Genomic DNA, 22,355 nt, shown 5'->3' with positions numbered 1-22,355 from the left:
AGTGACAATGATAGGGGTTCCTCTCAAACTGCAATTCCCAATAGTGCCACTCTGTTCGGGCTATGATTCAGGAAAATGGTTTACCAGAGCTACAAATGATAGCTGCTTATTCTCTGTTTCCCACCTAGGTTGGACAACTGATATTTCTGATTGTTACCACCTTTAGCATGCAAGCTCCTGGTACATCAGGAAATGCCTCTCAGACCAAATAGTATGGTCGAGGGATTATTTTCTGCTCAGTTGCTTTGGCTAAGGCTTATCAGGGAGCTTCTGAAATCACAGAGGAGGCCTGAGGATGAAGTGGGATTCAGATGCAGCACCACAAAGGCAACGCTGTCTTTATCAGCATCATATGAAAATGGTTAAGTTTTCATTAAAGACATGATGGACTACTCCATTTGGCATGGCAGTCATGATCACACAATCCTCCAGTGACCTAGTAAAAAGGTAGTTCTGCATTTTTTTAAATTTTTTTTTCCCAAAGGAAAATAAAATAAAATAAAAATTACTCCATAAAAGAGGGGCTGCTTTTGATCCTGGAATGACACAAATATTGGAGGTTAGCACATTTTCCCCTATTGCACATTTTCTCCCATATACAGGAGCTGCTTTGCACTGGCTCTGACAAAAGAGGAGTCCAAATTTGCGTCTTCATGAGTGACACAGCATGCAGTTGGCTGAAAGGGCAGATGGCACAACCTCTCAGCTGCAGAGAGGGAATGAAGGATGGGATTGCCTGTACAGCCAGTTCTTTGTAATTTGGCATTGCTATGCTTCTGCTGCTCTCTTCCCTTCATCTTGTGAAAGGACCCTGAAAATTGGAAATATTCCCACTTTTTGCAAGGATAAAACAAGATACTGGTCAGAACATTTCTTTTTCTTTCACTTAATTGTAAAACTGGATTTCTACCCTAGGTTGCTGCCAGGTTTCTGATGTGTGAATAGCTGGAAATAATTAAAAGATGAGGTAGCAACAGTGTAAAGGGGATTCTGGTGGTACATGCTACTTGCATTCAGGAGGAATCACCTTACCCGTGTATCATGAAAACAGACAAATAGATTTAACATCTCTGAAAAGAGCACTGCAATTCGATCTGCCGTTATTATACTTTTTGTCCTGTGTGAGCTTAAATCTTGATTCCAAGTTATAAAAGATAGAACAGGTTGGAAATCACATATGCTGACTCATTGTGAATTGTTATGAGTAACTTAATAGCTTAGTCATCAAACACAGAGGTACATTTGCAAAAGTATTGAAATCTGTGAAGAGGAATGAAGTGCAACAGAGCATAAATAAAATGCTCTTGTGTTTTTCTGAGATGAAGGTTTTGATTTTCTGATATCTGACAATTGTAAGAAAAGTACTGCCTCAAATATTGAAAAATACTAGTGATACAAAATAATCTTTTTTATTTTATTTCCACCTAGAAATGAGAAAAGACACCTTGAAAAATAAATGTTCTCCAACATTTCAGTTACATCTCACATAATAACAATTGAAACCTATTGAAAGAGGTAAGCAAAAAAGTAAAAATTATAATAATCACAATTTCAATATATTTAGACATTTGTTTTAAAGTTAGTAGAGTCAGTAGAGTCAGGAGGATGGGGACATATAGTTATGAGCAAAGATCGTGTTTTCATTATCAGTTTGTGCCCAGGACTCCTGGCTATGTGTGGGATAATGTGTTCATAGGCATTGCCTCAGAAGAAATATGCATACTTACACATAAAAATAACTTTTTTCTACATTTTTGCTCCATCTGTAGTTGCATGAAAAAAAGATTATCAAATGATCTTCATATTTGATGATTAACATTTATTTTCAACTGGACTTACCAAACAGTATTTTCTACTGGTGCAAACAGGAAAATCGATATGTTAGGCCACTCAGGCACTGCTGGCTGGACACTGGGTGGGAAGCAGACAAAAGGCAGGCTGGATGCTGCTCTTACAGCCACCTAAGAAGGTCAGTGTTTCAGAGCAAACTAGCTACAACCACTGACTCCCATGACACAAACACTTAAAGTGTTTCCATCTAGTCTTTCAGATGGAGGAACTCATGAAGGTGCTATGTATTTGTGTTATATAAATATCAAAGAGGATTATTTCATATTTGTTCATAACACTTTTCAATATATAGACTTGCATAAAGTCAGAGAATATTTCAGAACATATATGTATTACTTTTACTATTATTAGTTTATTCAGTTGTTCTTAAAAAATTAAAAAGTATATTCCTTGGATTTGGAGCACTAAATTTAAATCAGATCTGATGAAAAGAAGTAGAAAAAGAAATAAAAAAAAAATAAAAAAAGGAAAAATGATAGAGCAGGATGTAAAAACCTCTAAGCAGGTCATTAGAGTACATAGTTTAGACAAATGCATGTTTTGCATTGTGTTTTCTTTAGTGGTTGTGGGTTTTTTTAAGTTTTGCTCTCTAGCACAAAACTTTACTTTGGAAATGTCTCACTATTTTGTTTCCTGCAACTCCTAACCCCTGCCAATATTCCTCATACAAGGTAGGATTAATCCCTTTGGAAAATAAGTGATAAAAAGTAGGCTAGGATTATGGAAAAATATTAGCAGTACTATAGAAGTTAGTACCACAGTTACTACTCTGTTATTTCTGGATTTAACTTTCCATATCAAGCTTTGCGCTGATTTCTTTTAAAAATGGATGACTACTATGATCAATCTTTGCTGTCAGAGATAACCCCATGCACACACTCTATATATTAGGACCTGAATGAATGACTCATAAAAATCAGATAAAAAAGAACAGATGCTAATAATTTATTTAAATAGAGCCTTCTTGAAAAGGTTAACTTGTCACATTGCATCTTCAGTCATAAACCCCCTATTTTTATAATCAGCAATATTGACAATCTGCTTTCCTTTTATTGGATGGGAAAGAACACACAATAAGTATTAAAAATAGCCTAAAAATGGACTCTTTCTCCATTTGTGGAAAATGGTGTCTTGGCAATTATGGTAAAAGTTGTTACCATGTACAAAGGTGCTGTAATTAAGCTCTTTCTGCCACCTCAAAATCCTTTATTTCCACCTCTTAGTTCAACCCATTTAAATTATGTGTCGCTAAAACTACTCTGTGCTGTGAAAAAAATTCAGACTTATTAGAGTTGCTACACATGAAGTTCTCTTGAACTGTCCCAGGATCTTATTTACATTTAGTTTATCTTTTGATCATTAAGGCTTTATATCATTTAAGTACAAAAAGGGGGAAAGTCTGAAATAAACTGTTACTCAATCCTAACTTGTGTCACTTTGCTGGGAGAGCATCCTGTCCTCTGCAATTAGATGTTTGGTACTAGTAGATGGTAATGTTCAGTTTTGCAGCTGCTATGTGCTGATTAGTCCAGAGGTATGTGCCACATACCTTTCTCAGCAGTTGTCAATAGTCATTTATAGGGACTGGGTTTGAGGAAACAGACCCTGCAGTGAACTAAAAAAACCCAAAAAACACCATAGAACAACTCAGCCATTTTCTGTTGCAGGTTTACTAAACATTAAGTAGTGATGAAGATGGGTATGGCAGCCTTCATCTGTCTTAAGGTGTTCAAGAAATTCTCAGTGTGTGGATGAGCTTGGGAGGAATGGTGAGACTGCAGAGCATTTCCTCATGAAACTTAAGAGTAATGCCTCACAGAGATTAAGCAAAATGGCTTCTTTCCAGACTTTATTTCTTAGAACAAAAAGTATCTCCCTCCAGCACCAGGACTTGATTATGTCCTCAGATATGCACAGCCCTGAAAAGAGGAATAATTTATGCATTGAAAGGGCTGGCTGCAGCCTCCATGATGAACTGTTGTTCCTTAGAGATACTGTCTTCCAAGAAGTGGTACATTGTGCCAGTTATGCATGGCTGCTTCTGCACTTAAATATTTCCCTAAATGCAGGATAAGTTTGACCAGATGTAATGTTGTGTTTCTACATTTATTTTTTAACACTGTCTTAGATGAATACAACACTTTTTGTTGTTGCTGTTGTGTGTCTTATTTTGTAGTTGAAGAGGTAAAAAATATCCAAGATTTCTGGATGCAGTTCTCTGACTACACCATTTGAACAAACCCTAAATTAAGGCACTAAGTTTCAGTGGTATGCTGGAATATACATCCAGTAGTAACTCTGACCAATAACTTAACATATTTAAAAAATAAATTGTCCTAGTAGTTTTTGTATTGCCTCAAAAGGCATATATGGGAACTCCAGGCTGTGTTTGCCCACTGACAGGACTACAGGATATGGCCAGCTACATTCAGTCCAGCTAAAGAGATTTTTTTTTTTTTTTTTTTTTTTTTTTGTAATAAGAAACAGAACCAGACTCATACATTCCCTAATACAATTGACATGCTATTGTTTACAAGCTGTATTGCCCCTTGAAAGTATTAAAATAGATATAATTGCATGTATGTGTATAAAGATTACAAGAAGAATGTAATATATGAACGTAGTAATTATAGCAATATAATATAAAAATTGTGTAGCAAGAAGTTATCTGAGAACTGCACCTAACCTAATACCTAATGGGATTTGTCTTATAATTGACACACATTTTAACTGAATTAGTCAAAAGTTGCAAGATGAGCTCACCCCTAACTAGACAGCACAGAATCCAATGAGGAGATAAAGGTAACTGCAAAAAAAAGGGGTTTTGTCAGGTTGTTTCCTGTTACATACTAGAAGATCAGTAAGGGCCATGTTTGACTGAGTAGGTCTGCTCTCATGTCTGATAGCTGCATATTTATGCATAAAGCTTCTTACTGTTTCCCTGCAGATTTCTGGATACCCACTAAAGTACACTGACTTCACTCTGCAGTTGTCCTTTTAGTGAAGACATTATCACAGTCTTTGTTCTCTCCTGTTTCAAGTTGTTTGCTTTTACCAATATGGGGGAGGATCTATTTAAGACTTCAATTAATGCAGTTTGAAGTTGGTCATTACGTTCAAAGGTTGCTAATGAGGCTCAGAGAGATGTCTGTGCACACATATAAACATGCAGCATCTCAAAATTAACAAATCCCTTACCCTCAGAAATCTGATAACAAATATGTACAGATTGCCAACACACAGCACCTGAGTCTTTCTTGGTATCACTCTGAAATAGCTCTAGTTAACATCATGACACTGTTATGTTTACATTCAGAGCTGCAAAGCAACATGATTTTGTGAAAGTATACTCCTCACTCAGAAATATTATTAATATTTGTGTAATAAATATTAATGTATACATGTATCTTTGCATGGCCCTTTTCAGATATTAAAAAGAAAAGGTCTCTGTCCTCAAGAGCTTACAGTCCAAATATCATTGTTGTAAAAAGAACTTGCCTCCTGATGAAACTGAGCCTTCTCTGAAACTATTTCTTTCCTACAGAAATGTCCAGCTTCTAGAAGCAGTGCTCTGGAATACCAATGTTTTTTCTTACATGAAGTGGGATTTTTTTTCTGATTCACAACATTTTTTTTTTTTTTATTATAGCTAAAGGTTTAGAGATTTTCAACCTAATTACATATTTGCATATTTACTAATTAAAGTGCCCACTTTGCTTGCTAGAGGTCAGTGAATAATTTTGCTAGGAAGTTCAGCTTTTCAGGAATCTGTATTCATTAAAAACATGCACATGGATTATACATTATTAGAATATCTGAAATTATCTGAGGTGCAGAAATATTGCCCTTTGTTGTTCTGGAAGTGTGAACATTCTTTTTTGAATACCCAAACTGTTGTGCTACTATTTGGATTACTTTGTGATAATAGTTTGCAGACTCGTTAATTCATAAATTTACACAGATGGATAAACATAAATTCCTTCATCTAACAATTGTGGAAATGGATGCAATAAGGAACATGAGTTATTGAATTGTATAAGGTCACAGAGCAGGTCATCGGCAGAGCAAAAGCAGTTCTAACTATCCCTCGGTTGGATTATTCTATGCATAAATTTGATCTCTTGGAGCAATTTGGTAGAAAACGCACCTTTTCATGAAAAAGAATACCTTATTTCTGTCCTTAGTAAAAAAAAAAATAATCTCATTGTCATCATCTTACATTTTTTTCTGAACATCATATTGCTTATTATGTGTTAATTTAATTGGCAAACTAGGAATTATAAGAATTGTTCCAAGTACTATCTTTCCTGTACGATTTCTAATGCATCAGGGAACTGTAAGTATGATAGACAGTATTTGAATATCAACTCCTAGGAGTGAACATAATCTAAAATAGTCATATTAAAAAGTTAAGGTCCCCTGTATCAGCTTATAAAAAGGCCTTATACTGGAGTCTTCACATGCGACTTTGTTTAACATGTGAAGTTAGTGGAGATTTTGGAAAATGAGAAAGAAACAGCACAGGGATGGAGAAAAGGGGGAAGAGTTATTTGGACTGGGTGGAATGGTGAGAAAGGCAAGCACAAAAGTTTTGGGAAGGAAAACCTAGCCTTTCCCAGCCTAATTCAAGTCAAACTATTTAATCTCCTAAGGCTTTTTCTTATTAATTCAGTCTCTAAATATTGCATTTATTCCTCCATCTTTCCTATTTACCTTCAGATTTCATTCATACATTTCAAAGATCTGTAAAGTGTTCCAGGATGATGAAGAATGGTGGCCTTTAAAAAGTTATATAACCCTCAAGTTACAGAGCAACGTTCTGTATAATGCTGCCACTATATTCATTTGTGTCCATGATCATCATAATTCCAATTCAAAGCAAACTCAGACCATCAATCACAATGTATCTTTAAATATATCATTTTTTTCGCTCAGTGTAAAAGTATTCCTGCATGGAGTGAATGGAAGAATGGGATGAGTCTTAGACCTTTTTGTTACCAACACATTTATTTGCTCACATGATAATGCTAAACATAACAGCTAATGGGAAACATTTATTTGATCTCTGCTCTGTTTTACTTATTCTAGTATTGGAGTTCTTTATTCGTATCTCTCTTAAGCCCCAGGGCACAGCAATGCTTTACAGGCCCTTCTGCAGCCTTTGCTAGGCCAAAGAAAGTTATTCCTTCTGGCTTGAGATGGATTCTGAAGCATGGAAGAGAGTTTGGTACCTTCAGCCCAATTGTTTTATGTTACTCCAAATACTCTTCCCGAGAGACAACTATAATGTAACATACATATACCTGTGTTAGGCTGACATTCACTATTAAAAAATAAAAACAATTATATTGTGCAGTAGCTTAAAAAAGAATTTTCAGGTATACAGATTTCCCTTCTAACTCGGGAAAAATTTAGTCATTATGTTTAAGAACTAAATATTACCACTCATGTGTTCTCGTATTTGATGCTGAATCTATATCCCTAGCCTGAAATGATGTGTTTATGGGTTTAGGAGTTTGGGTGGGTTTTGGTTTCTTTAAAACGTAAAATACCTACCAAATGTATCAAAAGATTTGTGTTAGGTTTTGAATTAGTCTTCCATTCTTACTAACAGTACATTAGGAAAATTGTCCTCTCTGCTTTAAAAGCATGAGAAATGAGAAAGACCAACACCTGTGGTTTCACTATGATAGATTACATCATTTTCCATGGTTTCATAATGATTTACAACTTTTTGTTTTCATATGCATATGTGTAACTCTGGCTTTAGTTCAATTGTATTTGTATTAAATTACTGAGTATGTGGTCCCAGATTCAGTCATCTAAGGAACTCTGGTGCAGTCAGAAGGGAACAGTCACTCCCCAGGATGATTCACACTTTTTCCAAAGAAGTGGTGTTTATCTTCCTGTACGGGCTATCTGAGAGTGTAAAGGAACCAAGTAAGTTATCCATACCTAGAGAAGACAAACCCACTCAAGATGATCTTCTAGGTGACTCTGTCTTGGAAAATCCTCTATTTGAGCAAAAGTGTATCCCAAAGACAAGACAGACATGCTGATGAGAAGACAAAGCACTCTGTGCAACGTTGTTTGGGATATCATGGTGCTCATCTCTCCATCTCTGGAAAGAGAAAGAAATCACAATAGCTATCTAGTACTGAAACTGCTGTGCCTGTTTAAAAAAGCAGGAGTCCTTGCTAAAAAAGCTATACCTTCTTACTGCTCTCTGCACAGATTTGAACTGCACTTGTTCAGTGTTTAGATGTTCCACAGGGGAAGTTGGCTGCAATCTCTACATTAGCTTGCTAATACCTTATGATTATAAAAATGCTTTTGCATATTTAGGAAAATATGCTCCCCTGTTGTTTGCATGCAGTCTTAAATGACTGGAAAATTTAATTCTTTTAAGTTCAGGAGGCAACTTTTCCTTATTGGGTAAAATGCTGCTCTGATCTGAGTGACCGCTGTGAAGTCCTCCATATGTTCTCTATCCTGCTCTTGTAATTCAGAATCTGCTCTGCAAAAAAAATGTACAACACAAATCAGGAGAAAGCAAGTCTTTCTAGCCTAATTAAAAGGAAGAAAAAAACCCAGTCTAGAAGACTAACACCAAAAAATAACCTACGCTTAACCTTAACCTAAGTCTAGCACTTCAAAGTTAAGAACTCAGTTTTAAGGATGCTTATTCTTCAAGGATTCTCCTGCCATACAGCCTTTAATTATACTCAGATAACACAATCTTAAATTATATTGGATTTATAATATTTAATTATGCTTATCAGGAAAGCTTTCCAACCAGGAAGGCTGCGGGGGGGCAGGAAAGACATAGAACTAGGAGGTGAATAACATTTTCACAGTGACTTATTAGCAAGGAAAAAACCTCAAAACTAGAAAAATTATCAGATGAATGCAGGAATAGAAGTCAAATAGTAGCCAAGGTAGCTGGATTTACACAAAATAACATAATTCCCTCACTGGTCTACCAATTGTTGACCTGCTGAATCAAGGGTCAAAGTCACTGCTTGGAGAGTTTGCAGACTGCTGCTTTCTTAGAGTTTTTTATTTCCAGACACTCATCTGAACCAGGTTCAGGCATCATTTTCAGACCTCAGGTTCTGATTTGTTTAAAGATTTTCTGGTTCCTTTTTGGAATTAGCCTTTTGGCTTGGTTTCAGTTTTTTCCCCATATTAAGTTTGCAAAATTTTGTGTTGACACTTACGCTGAACACAGTTGTTAACAGTGTTGAATGAAACAGAAAGCATTCTTTAATGAAAATAATAATTCAAAATAATAATAATGAAAAAAATAGTTGTGCAACAACTAAGACATAGGGCCATGATTGAATAAGGAGGATGAAAATGCCAGCTCTGTCTTATGAATTAGAGTCCTGCCATGAGAAAAGAAATGCCTTACAGATGATACACAAGATAAAAACCTAAAATATCTGAAGGAAATAGAAGTTAGGTATTAATGAAGTTTGGCATGCCTGCCTTAGCAACAATAACCCCAAACTTTTAAAGTCACTTGTTAGGCTATAGTAACTATGAGGAGTGAAACATATTTTAAAGGGACTGTCAAAATCAATTTCTTTTGTCTTGTTTACTAAGGAAGTTAGGCTTACATGAGTGCCCTGTCAAATTTCTTTGTCTCTTCCCTGAACTCTTGACTGACATCAGCCAAATTCAGCAGAGGATTCTCAAATGTATCACATTGCTGCAGGTTTTGTGCCAATATCAAAACAAATTTAGGAGTACCAGACCCAAGAAATTCCATAGTGTAAGAACAACAAGTCAGCAGAAGATCAAGGTGCTGCAGGTCTTTGGTCTTCTGTGTTTATAAAGTTGCATTTTGTGCAGCTACTTGTTGATCTATTAAGTGCCATGTGAACAGGCATGGATTTAGAGAGAGGCTCAGGAGTCTTCTATTTCTCCAGTGGCACCAGCTAGGGCACCAAGGTGCTCTCATGATGTGTCCCCTGGCTGGTTTCACACACTGCGGCAGTCCTTTCCTCTACCTATCCTGCTTATTGACACATTTTGAGAGACTTTGAAGCTTCTTCTGAGAGATATCTTTCTCCAGCATGGTCTCTTACAGAGGTCTCTCCAGGTTTCTTATTTGGGAGGTAGGTGGATACAGTGGTATTTTTCTTTTAGGTAAAAACCCTCTTAAATTTATATAGGTCCTACAGCGGCTTTAGCGTCTACTTTGGCAATCTTTTAATTTGGACATGAGCATTTTGGTTTACATGGGAATGCCAGACCAAGTGTTCAATTTTACAAATTGCAATTCTAGATTAATGATAATAATGATATTTACAATGCATTCACAATGAACCTGGAAGTCATGTACAGTCTGTGCAAAGAGGGGAAATGTCATTCCCCTGCACCTGCCTCGCATCTGTAGTTGTCCAGAAAATGAGGGCTATATCCAGTCTTCAGAAACAGCTATCACTGGCCATCACCCAGGGCTTAAGCTTATACTAACCTCAAAGTGGTGGAAGCTGCAAACAAATCTATATGGAACTGGAAACAGAGTGCACACTTTGAGCTATTAGGTCTGTATACTTAAGTCGAATAATCAGGAGTATTAATCCTATTTAAAGCAGTATACAAAGCAGTGGATAGTACTGAATTGGCCATTAATGGAGTTCACAAATAAGGTCCCCAAAAGACTGATAACATGAAGCCAAAAATCACAAAAATCTTCTCCAAAACTGCAAGTGACAGATTTACGAAAAAAGACTGTGATAAAATCTTGGCGGGGAGGAATATGAATTTTTAAATTTAATTTTGGTTCTCTTTGGAGTGATCTGAGAACTAGAAGACAGTGAATCCTTTGGAAAAAGGGATCAGTAAAAGTAACATCCTGAGAGAGTCTCAGACTTAATCCACGTGCCATCAGAAAGGCTGCTCGATGACAGCTGCCCGTCAATGATACACTCAACAGCTGCACAAAACCGTCCACTGCAAGCCAAAGATTGAGAAGTTCCACGCCACCTTGTTAATTTAGACGCACCTGCAGATATAAATATACACCTATTCATTTTTATAAGGAATGGTACCTAAGTATCATACAAAGCAGTTACAAAACAGATGCACAGCAGTACTGGTTTTTAAACTGGCCGCTGCGTGTGCTGTTCAAACCCCGCGGGGAGCAGAGAGGAGCCCTGGGGCTGGTGTGGCAGCGCCGGGGGCGGAGGGGCCGCGGGGAGGTGGGAGGGCGGCGCTGGGAGCCGGGGCTGCTCCGGAGGAAACGCCGCTGCTGCTCCAGAGCTGGAGAAATTCCCCCCGCGAGAGCCGACGGGAGGGAAGTCAGTCACCTGGCGGAGAAGGACAGTAAAACAGGGACGGAGAGGGAAATCTCTGCCTCTCTCTGCCTTCTCTTCTGCAAGAGATCCACCTCCTGTTTTCCTCCTAACTCTTCCAGCATAACCTTCAAAGAAGACCATACCCTACAGACTTTCTTTTACTATATGTGTGTGTGTATATATACATTACTATTGTTATTACCGACAGACTATCTTTAGCTGCCTATGCAGCCTATGCAGGACTTGGGGGGTTTTGTTATCTTGCCAGCGAAATTGTTCATCGCTAATGTCTTGCGCTCGCAGGGTGCTAAATTAGCTCCCAGACTACTGTGGCAGCATGACGGAGAAGGCTTTTATCATAGACTGTTCTCTTCAGTTTGAACACATTGGCTTGAAATTTGCTGCATGATGCTGTCCAGGGAAGAAGGATTTTTTCTCGGGATACAGCGATTCGCCGGTTTCTGAGCTTATTGCAGAAGAAAAAAAAAAAAATCTTTGAACTGAGTGGATTTTTTTTTTTTTTTTGCTGTCTCCTTTCATTGTCAGAGGACGCCTATCTCTTTCACCAGGGAAGGATCACCTGTCGCTTTAATCCTTGACGGAGTTATTTTTTAAAAAAAGTGAAAATTTTTAAATTATTATTTATTTATTTATTTTAACCGGTGGAGGCGTGATCGCGGAGAATGAGACTGAGGGGAGCTGCCAGGGTTTGGAGGACAAGGCTGAGTTTAGGCTGGAAACTGAGAGACTAGATTTCCCCCCTCCCCCCTGTCTTTCTCCCCCCCTCTCTGTTCTTTATTTTTTGGCACAACTTCCGTAGTTTCCAGTCCACACGGTTCAGTTTCGCCCTATGGACAGATCGGCAAAGCTGGACGCGGAGGAGCTCAAGGTAGGCGACCCGCCGGGCGCTGTGCCGTGTCTGGGCCGGATCCCCGCCCGCCGTGCCCGCCGTGCCCGCCGAGCCGCGGGGCCGGGCCCGCACGGGGCTCCCCAGCCCGGCTGGGGGAAGCGCGGGGAGCCCCGCCGAGCCCCGCGGCGTCCCTCCTGCCTGCGCGGCCCACAGCACCGGCGTGAGACTATTAATAGTAATCGTGGCGGTGATGATGGGAGTGCTGATGCTGCTGCCCGTGTGCTCTCGGCTTTCCATCAGCGCTGGGGGCAGCGCCGGGGACAGCCGGGAGGAAGCGGCAACTGACCCGCGGCTTTCCCAGCAGAAGTTGGCTCTGAAGCCATTCTGGCCTGGGCATCTCCTCTTCTTCCTTTTCATCCTCCCTTTGCCGCCGGGAGCAGCGGGGAAACCCTTCTCCACCCCTTCACCCTCCCTCACGGCTGGCCCCCAGCGCGGCGTCCTGTTCCCGCAGCCGGGCGGGGATGAGGCACTGGCGGCGGGAGGCCCGGGGGCCGCTGGTACGATCAAACTTCGCATCAGGACGGTGCGAGCCGGGAGGATTGTGCTGCCCCCCGCCCCCGGCCCGGCTGTGGCTCCCTCCCCGCTGAAGGAGCATGTCTGGGAGCGCCGAGCATGCTCCTTTGCGGGGACAGAACCCTGCTACACCTGTGCCAACTGCCCCCCGCGCCGGCCCTCAGCGGGACTGGGCTCAAATCATCATCATCATCTCATCACCATGCTAATGATAATAATATAAATCCCTCTGTCAGTCTATACGCGGCAAAGAGGGTGGCTGGCTCAGGGAGGCAGCGGGCGGATGGGGCGAGCTCAGCCCTGTGCCGGGGTGGGAGGACGGCCGAGCCCGAGGGGCGGGACACGCACACACCTGGCCGCGGGGGCGAGGAGATAGCGCCGGGGGAGCGATGAGAGGGGCAGGGGAGGACAGCCTTCCCTCGCCGCCTCATGCGCGGCCATGGGCGGGACACCCCCTCCGGCCGCGGAGAAGGGCTCGCCTCTGGGAAGGTGAACTGGAGTGCTGCCGGGGGCTCCTTCCCTCTTCCTGTAAACCACGTCTGAAAGTACGGAATAAATATATTCACCCCCCCAGTCTTGCTCGGAACTCCTACTAATCTCCCCAGGGCTGTAGCGCTGTTTTGAGGAGAGTATTTGAGGAGAGGAAAGGCGATAAAAAGATTTGCTTGAGAGCCGGGTATCCCCACAGCGCTTCCCGCGCTCCCCGCCGCAAACGCGGCTGGCCTGGGCTGCCGGGGAGCCCTCGCCCTCCTCCTCCCTCCGCCTCCACAGGAGTCACAGCACACAGCTGGGGCGGGAACGGCAACAGACCAGTCTTCCGATTAAAGGGGAGAAAAAGTTTTATTGTACCGGATTGTTTTAAAACGGTCTTTAAAGAAAATATGTTTATGCTACAAGAGGGCAGCACTTCGCGTGAATTATCGGTAAAGCTTGAGGCACGTCCCCCTGTGAGCAGGGCATCCAGCCTAGGCTGAAGGGCAGGGGGTTTCCAGTTATCCCGTCGTTATCTGCGCTGCAGTTTGGACTCGTGTTGCAGCGTGTACAGGCTGAGCGACCCCGAGCAAAGCAGCAGCTGAGAAGTAAGCCTCGGCCCCTTCCTCGTCTCCTTTTCCGCCCCTAAGGATGAGAAGGAGGCATTTCTGCAGACGCCGGTAGGGTCTGGGCAGCTCTCCGGGACCAGCCGCTTTGGCACGATGCCCTTCCAGGCTTTTCCGGGCGTGTTCCCGATGTGCGGCCGCTGGCGGAGATCCTGCGGCCGGCAGGGGGTGGTGCGGGCCCGGCCGCCAGCGGGAGCAGCTCCGGGCAGCGCCGGGCGGGCCCTCCGCGCCCCCTCCAGCCAGCCGGGCTCTCCTCTCAGCCCGAGCAGCCCAGCCGCTCCCCCACCAGCAGGAATAAAAGGCAGGGGGCAAAGCTCTCGGGGGTCTAGGAAGCTCTCAGCTGGTGACCTTGCTGTGAATTAGGCGCAGTAAATAGCGTCTTCCGTATTGCTCAAAGGCTCGAAAGCTCTCATCAGTTTCTGGGTAGTTTCAGGAGGGGTGAATTGCTCCACTCCTTTCCCCCCGGGCCGACACAGCTGCTGGCCAGGCCACAGAGACGGTCAGGGCACACAGCCAGAGGTCCTGAGGTGTCTGGGTGAGTGGGCTCTCCCACCCCACGCTGCATGGAGGGCTCATGGCAAGAATGTCAAATGTGGTAGCAGCTTGTCGCAGCAGAGCTTGCCAAGAATTTTTGAAACAGGCTGGACACTCTTTCTTGATACTGGGGTTTTCCTCTGCTATGACAAATATATGTCAGTAAACATAAAAAAAAAATATAGTGACAACCGCCCTATTAATAAAAACCAAATGTGTTGTCTCTTAAGAAAATAGTAATAATGACACTGAAAACTTACGTTATACATAAAGCTTTTATACAACTCAAACCAGGCATTGAATACAAATTCAAAATCTCTGTTATTTATTGCACTGATTGTCATGAATTCTGAATTATTTATGCTGATAATAGACATTTTGAAAGGTGATTTTGTGAAAAGCTCAACAAGTGTCATGTTTGCAACACCTGCTAATGAAGGTAGGTGTGCTTTGCCTTACTAGTCCATGCATGAAACCCTGAAGAAAGTAATCAGTATGGAAAACAGAGACTGCTCTTCCAGAGGTTTTGAGCTGTTCTAGTTTTCCTTTGATCTGTCTCATCTCTCTCAGATGCATACAAGAACTTTCCTTTGACTTTTTGACTCACAAGCCTGTGGGGTTTTTGTTTTAAAGGATAGTATACAAACTAAATAATTCTGTCATAGTTGCACTGTAGTCTTGGCTTTAGTTGTTGTGAGGGGCTTTCTGTTACCTAATGTATATACAAGCCTATACCTACATTTTGAACATACATTAAACTGTGTGGTTTTATGAGTGTTAATGTGGTTGCATTTCATAGGACCCTGTAGTTTGTATGTATACATAAAAGATGATGAATTAACTTGATTTGCATTTAGTTTATTTAAAAACTATGTTGAGGCAGGTTATTGCTTGAAATTGTCTGAGTGCCATTTGCAAAGAAGAGTTAGGAGTCATTCGTGTTTGCTGGAGCCTGTTGACTTGTGATTTGCATTGACATTGGATAGATTATTACTGATTTCATCCTTCACATTTGCTCATTCATTTGACATACAATTCCTCTAATGTGTATCATGAATGTTTCCGTTATGTTTGTTTAGCAACCACAATTTTTGTACAGTCTTGGAGACAATATTCCTTGTAGTGTGTAAACCACTGATACTTCTCTGGAAGAATGTTGGTTTGTAATTGAATGTATGATAACAGTGAGATTATTAATATGATGGATTAAAAAACATCCTGGAACCTTTATTACTTGAAGGCACTGGTTCAGTGAGAATACTTCATTACAGTCCCAAGATGTTTGATTAATAGTGTGCTTAAGTGTCTTGAAATTGCCACTTCTAATATGCAAAAGAATTAAACACTTTATTTCTGAATCATCTTGTAAATGTTAACTGGATTATTTTATTCAGCTCATGAGAGAATATTTATAGTCTGTTTACAGTTTTACATTTACTGGTGATATAATTCTACTGACATAACGTAGCGTGAAACTGATCACAGAAGTGGCTTTTGCGACAATAGTCTTCCAATGCAATTTATGTAATTTGTAAAATATCTAATAAAGAAACTCAAACAAAAAGCAACAAAAATTTAAACAAGGGATATTTTATGGTCTTAAACATGTAAAATGCTTCAGTATTTAAGTTAACAGGAGAACTAATGTCCTGAGGAATTCTGTAGTTTTTAAAATTTATTTATGTTTTAAAAAAAGGACCCAGAGAAGTTAGTGTGCTTGGTGTGGGAGGACTTTTGACGAGTGTAGGAAGGTGGTTTTATTTCTGTTTGAAGTCAGTCCCTCTGTAATAGAAAGTGTAGTACTCTATAACACTCAACAGCCTCGTCTGAAAGTCTGTTTCATTTATGAAAGTCTTCTGCTTGGGACATGGACACCTTAGTGCGGACATTACGGGATTTATTGTTTTAATGCAAAACTTTCTCTCTCCTATCCTTCTTTAGTACGTCCCTCCAAGAAACCTTCATGGTTTACTGGGGTCCTTTTAGCAATGCTCAATAAAGACAATTAACCTTTGCATTCACAGTCAAAGCATTCATCCTTTAAACCATTCTTCATGGAAGGTCAAGCTGAAATGGTTTTAAAGTAATATACATGCAAATTTCTTTTCTCTGTATTCCTACTGAGGGATTTCCTCTCCATCTCTCAATATGTATGAAGACTAGACATAGTTCAAGAAGCTGGAGAGAATTCTATGCATAAGATATAGTTGTTCAGCAGACATAGGAAAAAGGTCAAGACAATGGCAATGCTCTCACTATACACTTTAGAAATCATTCCTGTACTATCACTGCAGAGAATCTGTATAACCTGTGGCTGAGCTTTTTGATGTTGTACATTACAGCTTTGCTAAGCTCAACACTCTTTAAATGGAAAATACATCAAAATCTGAAAGCTTGGTTCAAGGGAAAAAAAAACATTTTGTCTTCTTGCTCTTCACAGTTTTGGGAAAAGTACCGTGTCTTCTTCTGCCACTGTATTTTGCTTTTTAAAAAAAATAGATGAAAGAGATTTCCATAAAGGTTAGCAACACATTTCTTTCTTCCTGAAATGAAAGAGGTCAGTGTGTGATGCTACTGTAAGCTGGGTTGTTTCTGTAGGTCTGAATGTAAGATTTGAAGACAATGTATAACTCATGCTAGAGCCTTTCAAAGATAAATCTCTAATGTGAGGACAATTTGTGAGTCCCAGTCATGCTTTCATACTATGTTCCTTAACCTTTTGGAGGTTGATACTGTTTTTCCATCTTCCTGATAAGGCCAGGAGTAAGATTGCTTTACTTAAAGTGTTATGCAAAAATGTCACAAGAGACATTTCCTGTGAAATCATTTCACCTTGTGGTATTTTATATAAATTTTGTAAATCCATCTCTAACGTGGTTGTTTATATGTCCTCTAAAGATATAGTATGCTAAAGGACAAAGATAAGGATTCAAATAATATTTTAAAAAAAGGCACTCTGGGTTACGAATAGACACTTTGAGATGGAAGTTCCCCATTGCTGCCATTTTCTCCTCTCCTTCAAAAGAAACCTGGAGAACATGGCTTAGGAGTTGTACTATTTCCTTTATTTTGAAACACTTTTTACATTTAAAGAGCTTACAGAAATGTTCTTAAAGCCCTGTTGTACTTTTGACTGCAGCCATGTATAATGCATTGTAAAGCCAGAATTACTTAGTCCAAGAAGGAAGACACATTTATCTACTAAGCAATCTGATCCTTTGCTAATTCTTAGATATTATAGGTTAACTCTTTGATCCACAACAAAACGCTTCTTTGTGAAGAAAGATGTTGTGAGGTTGCTATCCACGAGCACTGGGTTTTTGTTCCTTGTCACAGGAAGGAATGACTTTGGCTAAGCCACAACAGTGAGAGACACAAAATGTGAGGCTTTATTCTCAGCAGTATTACTGCAGCTAATCACACAAGGCCAGATTTACAGAGGTACCGAGTAAGTCAAAGCAAGCTTCTGGCATTCAGAAACTTTAATAAAAAAAGTGTTCTTTCTGTATCTACCTTCTTATACCTCTAGCTAACACATTAAGGAGGATTCTGTGATATAAACTCTGTGTATTTGCAGTTGAAAAGTAATAAATGAGAACGGAGTATCTTTTTCTGCAATTTAAAATTAGCAGTCCTTTGTTGAATCACTGCAGTTACATCAGCAGAAGCACATCAGTGATATGCCTAAAAATTGGTGCCATAAGGAGTAGAAAGCCTCAGCCATAAAAATCTGGCCTTCAGCCATATATCTCTGTTTTAGCAATTCTCTTCAGTTCATGTGGGCAGCATGGTCTGGAATTTATAGGTTCTACCTTCCTGCTCCTACAACTGTTGAACAAATTATGTTAGTAAACAGAGGCTGCCACTACTGAAAAAATCACATCCCTTCTAGTTTGTATTAAGGTAATAGTGTACATTTAATGATAGCATATAAAGTGAGAGTGGAATTAATTTTAATTTGTGCTTTCAAAATGCATTGTTCTTTGTACCATTATCAGTGTGGAGAGTACAGATAGTTGGATCAGATCCACAAAGGCATTTCTGTTATTTTTGCTCTTGAAAATGGGGGTTGATGATACTTCAGCTTCTCAGTTATGTAAATCGTCTTCTACACAAAATCGTTCATTAGTTATTTTGAGTGGGATTCAAGAAAGGGGGAAAATTTCCTCTCTTCCTATTTAACACAAGCAGGGCAATTGCCCAAGTGTGCTGGGACCTGTTGTTGAGAAAGTAATACTATAAGCCATTGAAATTACAGAAATCATTCTTTCCAAATGAAGTTCATTAGTAATGCTAAATTTTATTATTTCTAGTTAAAGCTAGTCCACGTGCACAAAGCGCTCTGTAAATCTCTGCCCTTTAACTGATTGAAGACAAGTAAATGAACTGTGTTAGAGGAAGGTTTTATGTTTGTTCAACTTAGACTTCCATTTAACAAATTTCCAGCATGTGTGAAACAAAACTGAAAGTAAAGAATCAATAGAACCTTTGCTGCCTTTATAATCTAGTAAGTTTCTGAACATAGATCAACAGATGACAAAGATTGAAAGGCATTCTAAAACTTCATGAGCTACCTGTAATAAAGGGGAAGAGAGGTAGTTGAATTAAGCCTCAGAATCTGGGTTTTATGTTGCCTTCAATTTAAAGCCTTATATTGGAAAGGGTGTTAAACCTGAACTCAGAAAGGTGCTTAACTGCCACACATCCAGCCTGCCTGCTCTGTGCTGAGGGGGTCAGGGCTGGGCAGCCCCTCTCCACTCTGTCTTTCCTGATCGCACTTGAGGCATGGGCAAAAACATGGTTCGGTTGTAGGTAGCTTTGGAAATAGTCACGCTGCTACTAGGTTCACTATGAGAGTTCCAAGTCCTGTTTTCCAGGAACATTCATTATTTCCCTTGGGAACTGCTACAGGGAAGGTGCCTACAGTGCAACAGCTACTGTCCTATAAAGGAATCCACAAAGACTCCAGGCGTAAGACACAAAGCGTTTCAGTTTTCCCTGGTCATGCTGCTTAGGCAGATGACACTAATAACACATTTGATAGCATGTGCTTACCATCGGACTAAGAGGAGTATTTTATGATTTATCCTGCTTTAGGGTCATTGATATCCACCCCCCAAATATACTAAATTCTCCTGGGGACCTCAGTGAGGGTGCTGAAAGGTGATTTCTTTGCAAACCTGGGTTTAGCACACAAGAGTGACCCCAATGGCTTTCACTGGGTAAGGGGCCAAATGGGGTAAAAAATGCCTGGGTCTTCTTTTAATGTGATTTTTTTTTTTTTTTTTTTGCTATTAGCTTAAACTACATTTATCTTAAACAATAAAAGGAGACTGTAACTCAACTTGGAAGGGTTGTTTCTATTTTGAAGAAAAGATTGAGGCAGTTTTCTGCATTCAAAGTGTTTGCTTCATCAGGATAGTCCTGTAGAACTTTTCAGGATGGAATTGCATTCCATACAGAAAATTCTGATACATAAGAATTTGTCTGCTTTTTCCCACTTTTTTTTTTGTTTTGTTTTGTTTTGTTTTTGTTTTTGTTTTTGTTGTTTTGTTTTGTTTTGTTTTTGTTTTCTTGGCTAATTCAGGAGTCACCCTGCTGAGCAGGCTGGCTGCTGTAAATCCCATTCACCATGTAATATATGTGTGGGGAAGGAAGCTGAATAATCTATGCCTCAATAAATGGCAGAGAGAATTTCAGAATGCATTACAAAAAGACTTGAAGTTTTTCCAAGAAGATTACTTAGCCTTAAAGCTGAAACTCATGGCATAATTTATTACTATAAATAGTTTGAAAATTAGCTCTGAATAACTACAAACTAGGAGACACTCACTATAAAAATCCATTGCTCCAAACTGACACAAAATCGTAATCCTCTCAGAAGTTTAGGACACTTCAGGCAAAAAAAAAAAAAGACAAAATTTGGCATAAAGGGGATCAAGATCCATCTTTTTTTTTTTTTTAGCTTGAGTCATCACCAACAGATGGTAAATACTCTGTAGAAATCACTCAGCTGGGTTACTCCAGTTTATGGGACTCCTAAGGCATCTAGCCTTACTGCTAACCTCTAATGCTCTTTGTCAGAACCTCAGTTCCCTCTGAAAGTTCTCACAGGTACCAGCACACAGGCTTGTGTGTAATTATGCATTTTGATACAGCTTGGTAATAATTGTCCTCCCTTTTATTTCTTCTGAAACAATAGGATTTCGTCCTAGCACAAGATTGCCTAGCTGTGTCAAGCTTTATAGGTTGTTGCAGAAACAGCTGGCAACAAGCTGATATTGACTGTCACTTCCTGTAGGACTCGGGTTGACATTGACTTTCTCAGATACACATTGGTTTAGAAATACGCTATGTGCCGTTTCCCAATAATTCCTGCAGTTGAACAGACATGAGATGAAAAACTGTCCATCGTATAGACTCATGTTCCCACTTAATCTTCATGCAGAGAAAATTATTCTTCTATGTCATCAATGTTTTATTAGATTTTTCTGAAAAAGCTGGCAGAAGAATATAATTCTTCAGAGGCTAACAAGTTACTTAGCGCGTGCTGTTTCCCCAGTACTGGCACTGACATTGCCATTTCTGTAAGTATATCTTGTTTTCAGGAGAGTGAGTTACTATTTTTAGAATTGATCTCATACCTTTCTTTGTTTCTCCCCCAACTCACTGGGTGCAAGTGAGTATGTGATTGGAAAATTATCTTTTTGTTCAGAAGAGACCTCTCTCTAGTTAAGCTCCCTGTTTTGTTCAGTATTATTTTAGATGAGGAAGATAAGATTCATTGTTCATGCAAATGTGTCATCTACTCAGTCTAGCAAGACCACTTGTGCTATTGCTTAATAAAATTATGAGATTGTGAGTAGTCTCTGTGTCTCATGATAGAATTTTCATCATAACTGTTGACAGGCATAAAACAGAAGGCACCCTTTGCTGAGGTCCTGTCTATCCTATTGAACGAGGACTTTTTGCAAGCCTGGATCAATCAATGAATGTACCTAGTAGGCAGAAAATTGCAGCATGATGAGCAGAGCAAAGATAGAGCACTAGGGAAGCTGTGCTGAAGCCTATCGCCTGATATGTCAAGAATTATAGATTATATTGAGTAAAATTTATTTTGGTTTTAGTTGTACACTGCTGCATCAGACTACAATGCTATTATTTTGTAGTAGACATGCAGAGCTTGCCAGTGCAGTTTTAGAATAGCCAAGTGGACTGTAAAGATTTGAAGCTGAAAGGGAAGGCTGAGGAGTGCAATAACAAATGGCAGCACAGTGATGGTGTGCTGAGGTGGTGACAAACTGAATCAAAAGGGGTGTATAGCTCTGCACTGTTGCTGATGCTGATGCTTCATGGACATATCTTAATTATTCATTTATTATTACTATATTTTGCAAATTTTAAGACAAAGCAGAACACTGTTTTGTGCTAGTATTACTATTTAGTAAGTGATGTGTCTGTGGCATATGCAACTTTTAAAGCATGTAGAAAAAAAAGAGTGAAATTTACTTGTTGAGGTGCTAGAAAAGTCAAATTACTTACTCAGGTGCACAGGAGGTGATTGGGCCAAAAAAATCTCAAAACCTATGAAAGCAGATGAAATTACTATCCCAGTGGAATGTTACCACTGAATTGGTATGCAGTGTGTTTTATGGTTTACTTGCAGTTGACAACACATCTTTGTGCATGGACTCATTTACATTTTAAATGATGGATTTCTTTAATAATTGATAACAAAGCCAAAACATCCTATAGCATTGATATGCATTTCATTCATCTTGTGACTCCTCCTCGATAAAGCCAGTAGCATGAAGAAGGAAACAGGAGAGATAAAAAGATGCAAATCTACTGGAAGAAGCCCATAGCAGCATGTGAGCCAAATGAAGCTGCTTTCCACTGTCTTGCCAAAGTCAGTTCAACACAGTTGTGTGCTCTTCTCTCACTCTTGCTTGACCTGCCAGCCAGTTGCACAGATTGACTCCGCAATTTTTCTAGCAGCAATAAAGTGCCATAAATTTTAATTTTAGGGTACCCAAACACTTTCCGAAATAAGTCCAAAATAAAATACAGCTGACTCAGCAGTGGTGCAGAGGTAACTAGCTCTCTTGAGGGGGCTGCAGTGGCAGCTGGTAGCTGGAGCAT

General features: G+C 40.0%; 1 protein-coding gene across 3 annotated transcripts in view; it reads left to right on the top strand.

Moving 5' to 3' along the window:
- Positions 1–12,009: 12,009 nt before the first annotated feature.
- SGCZ (sarcoglycan zeta) overlaps positions 12,010–22,355 on the top strand; it is a gene marked incomplete at both ends in the record, with an annotated part of 382,627 nt that continues 372,281 nt past the window's right edge. For all 3 annotated transcript variants that reach the window (XM_083862032.1, XM_083862033.1, XM_083862031.1), the window contains one exon: positions 12,010–12,048. In XM_083862032.1, coding sequence (XP_083718158.1) covers positions 12,010–12,048 — 39 coding nt within the window. The remainder of the gene's footprint in view (positions 12,049–22,355) is intronic.

The sequence above is a fragment of the Zosterops lateralis genome (assembly GCF_965231275.1).
Source record: "Zosterops lateralis genome assembly, chromosome: 5".
Taxonomy (NCBI): domain Eukaryota; kingdom Metazoa; phylum Chordata; class Aves; order Passeriformes; family Zosteropidae; genus Zosterops; species Zosterops lateralis.
Note: the sequence above shows the minus strand (reverse complement) of the source record. Positions and strands in the feature narration are given on the sequence as shown.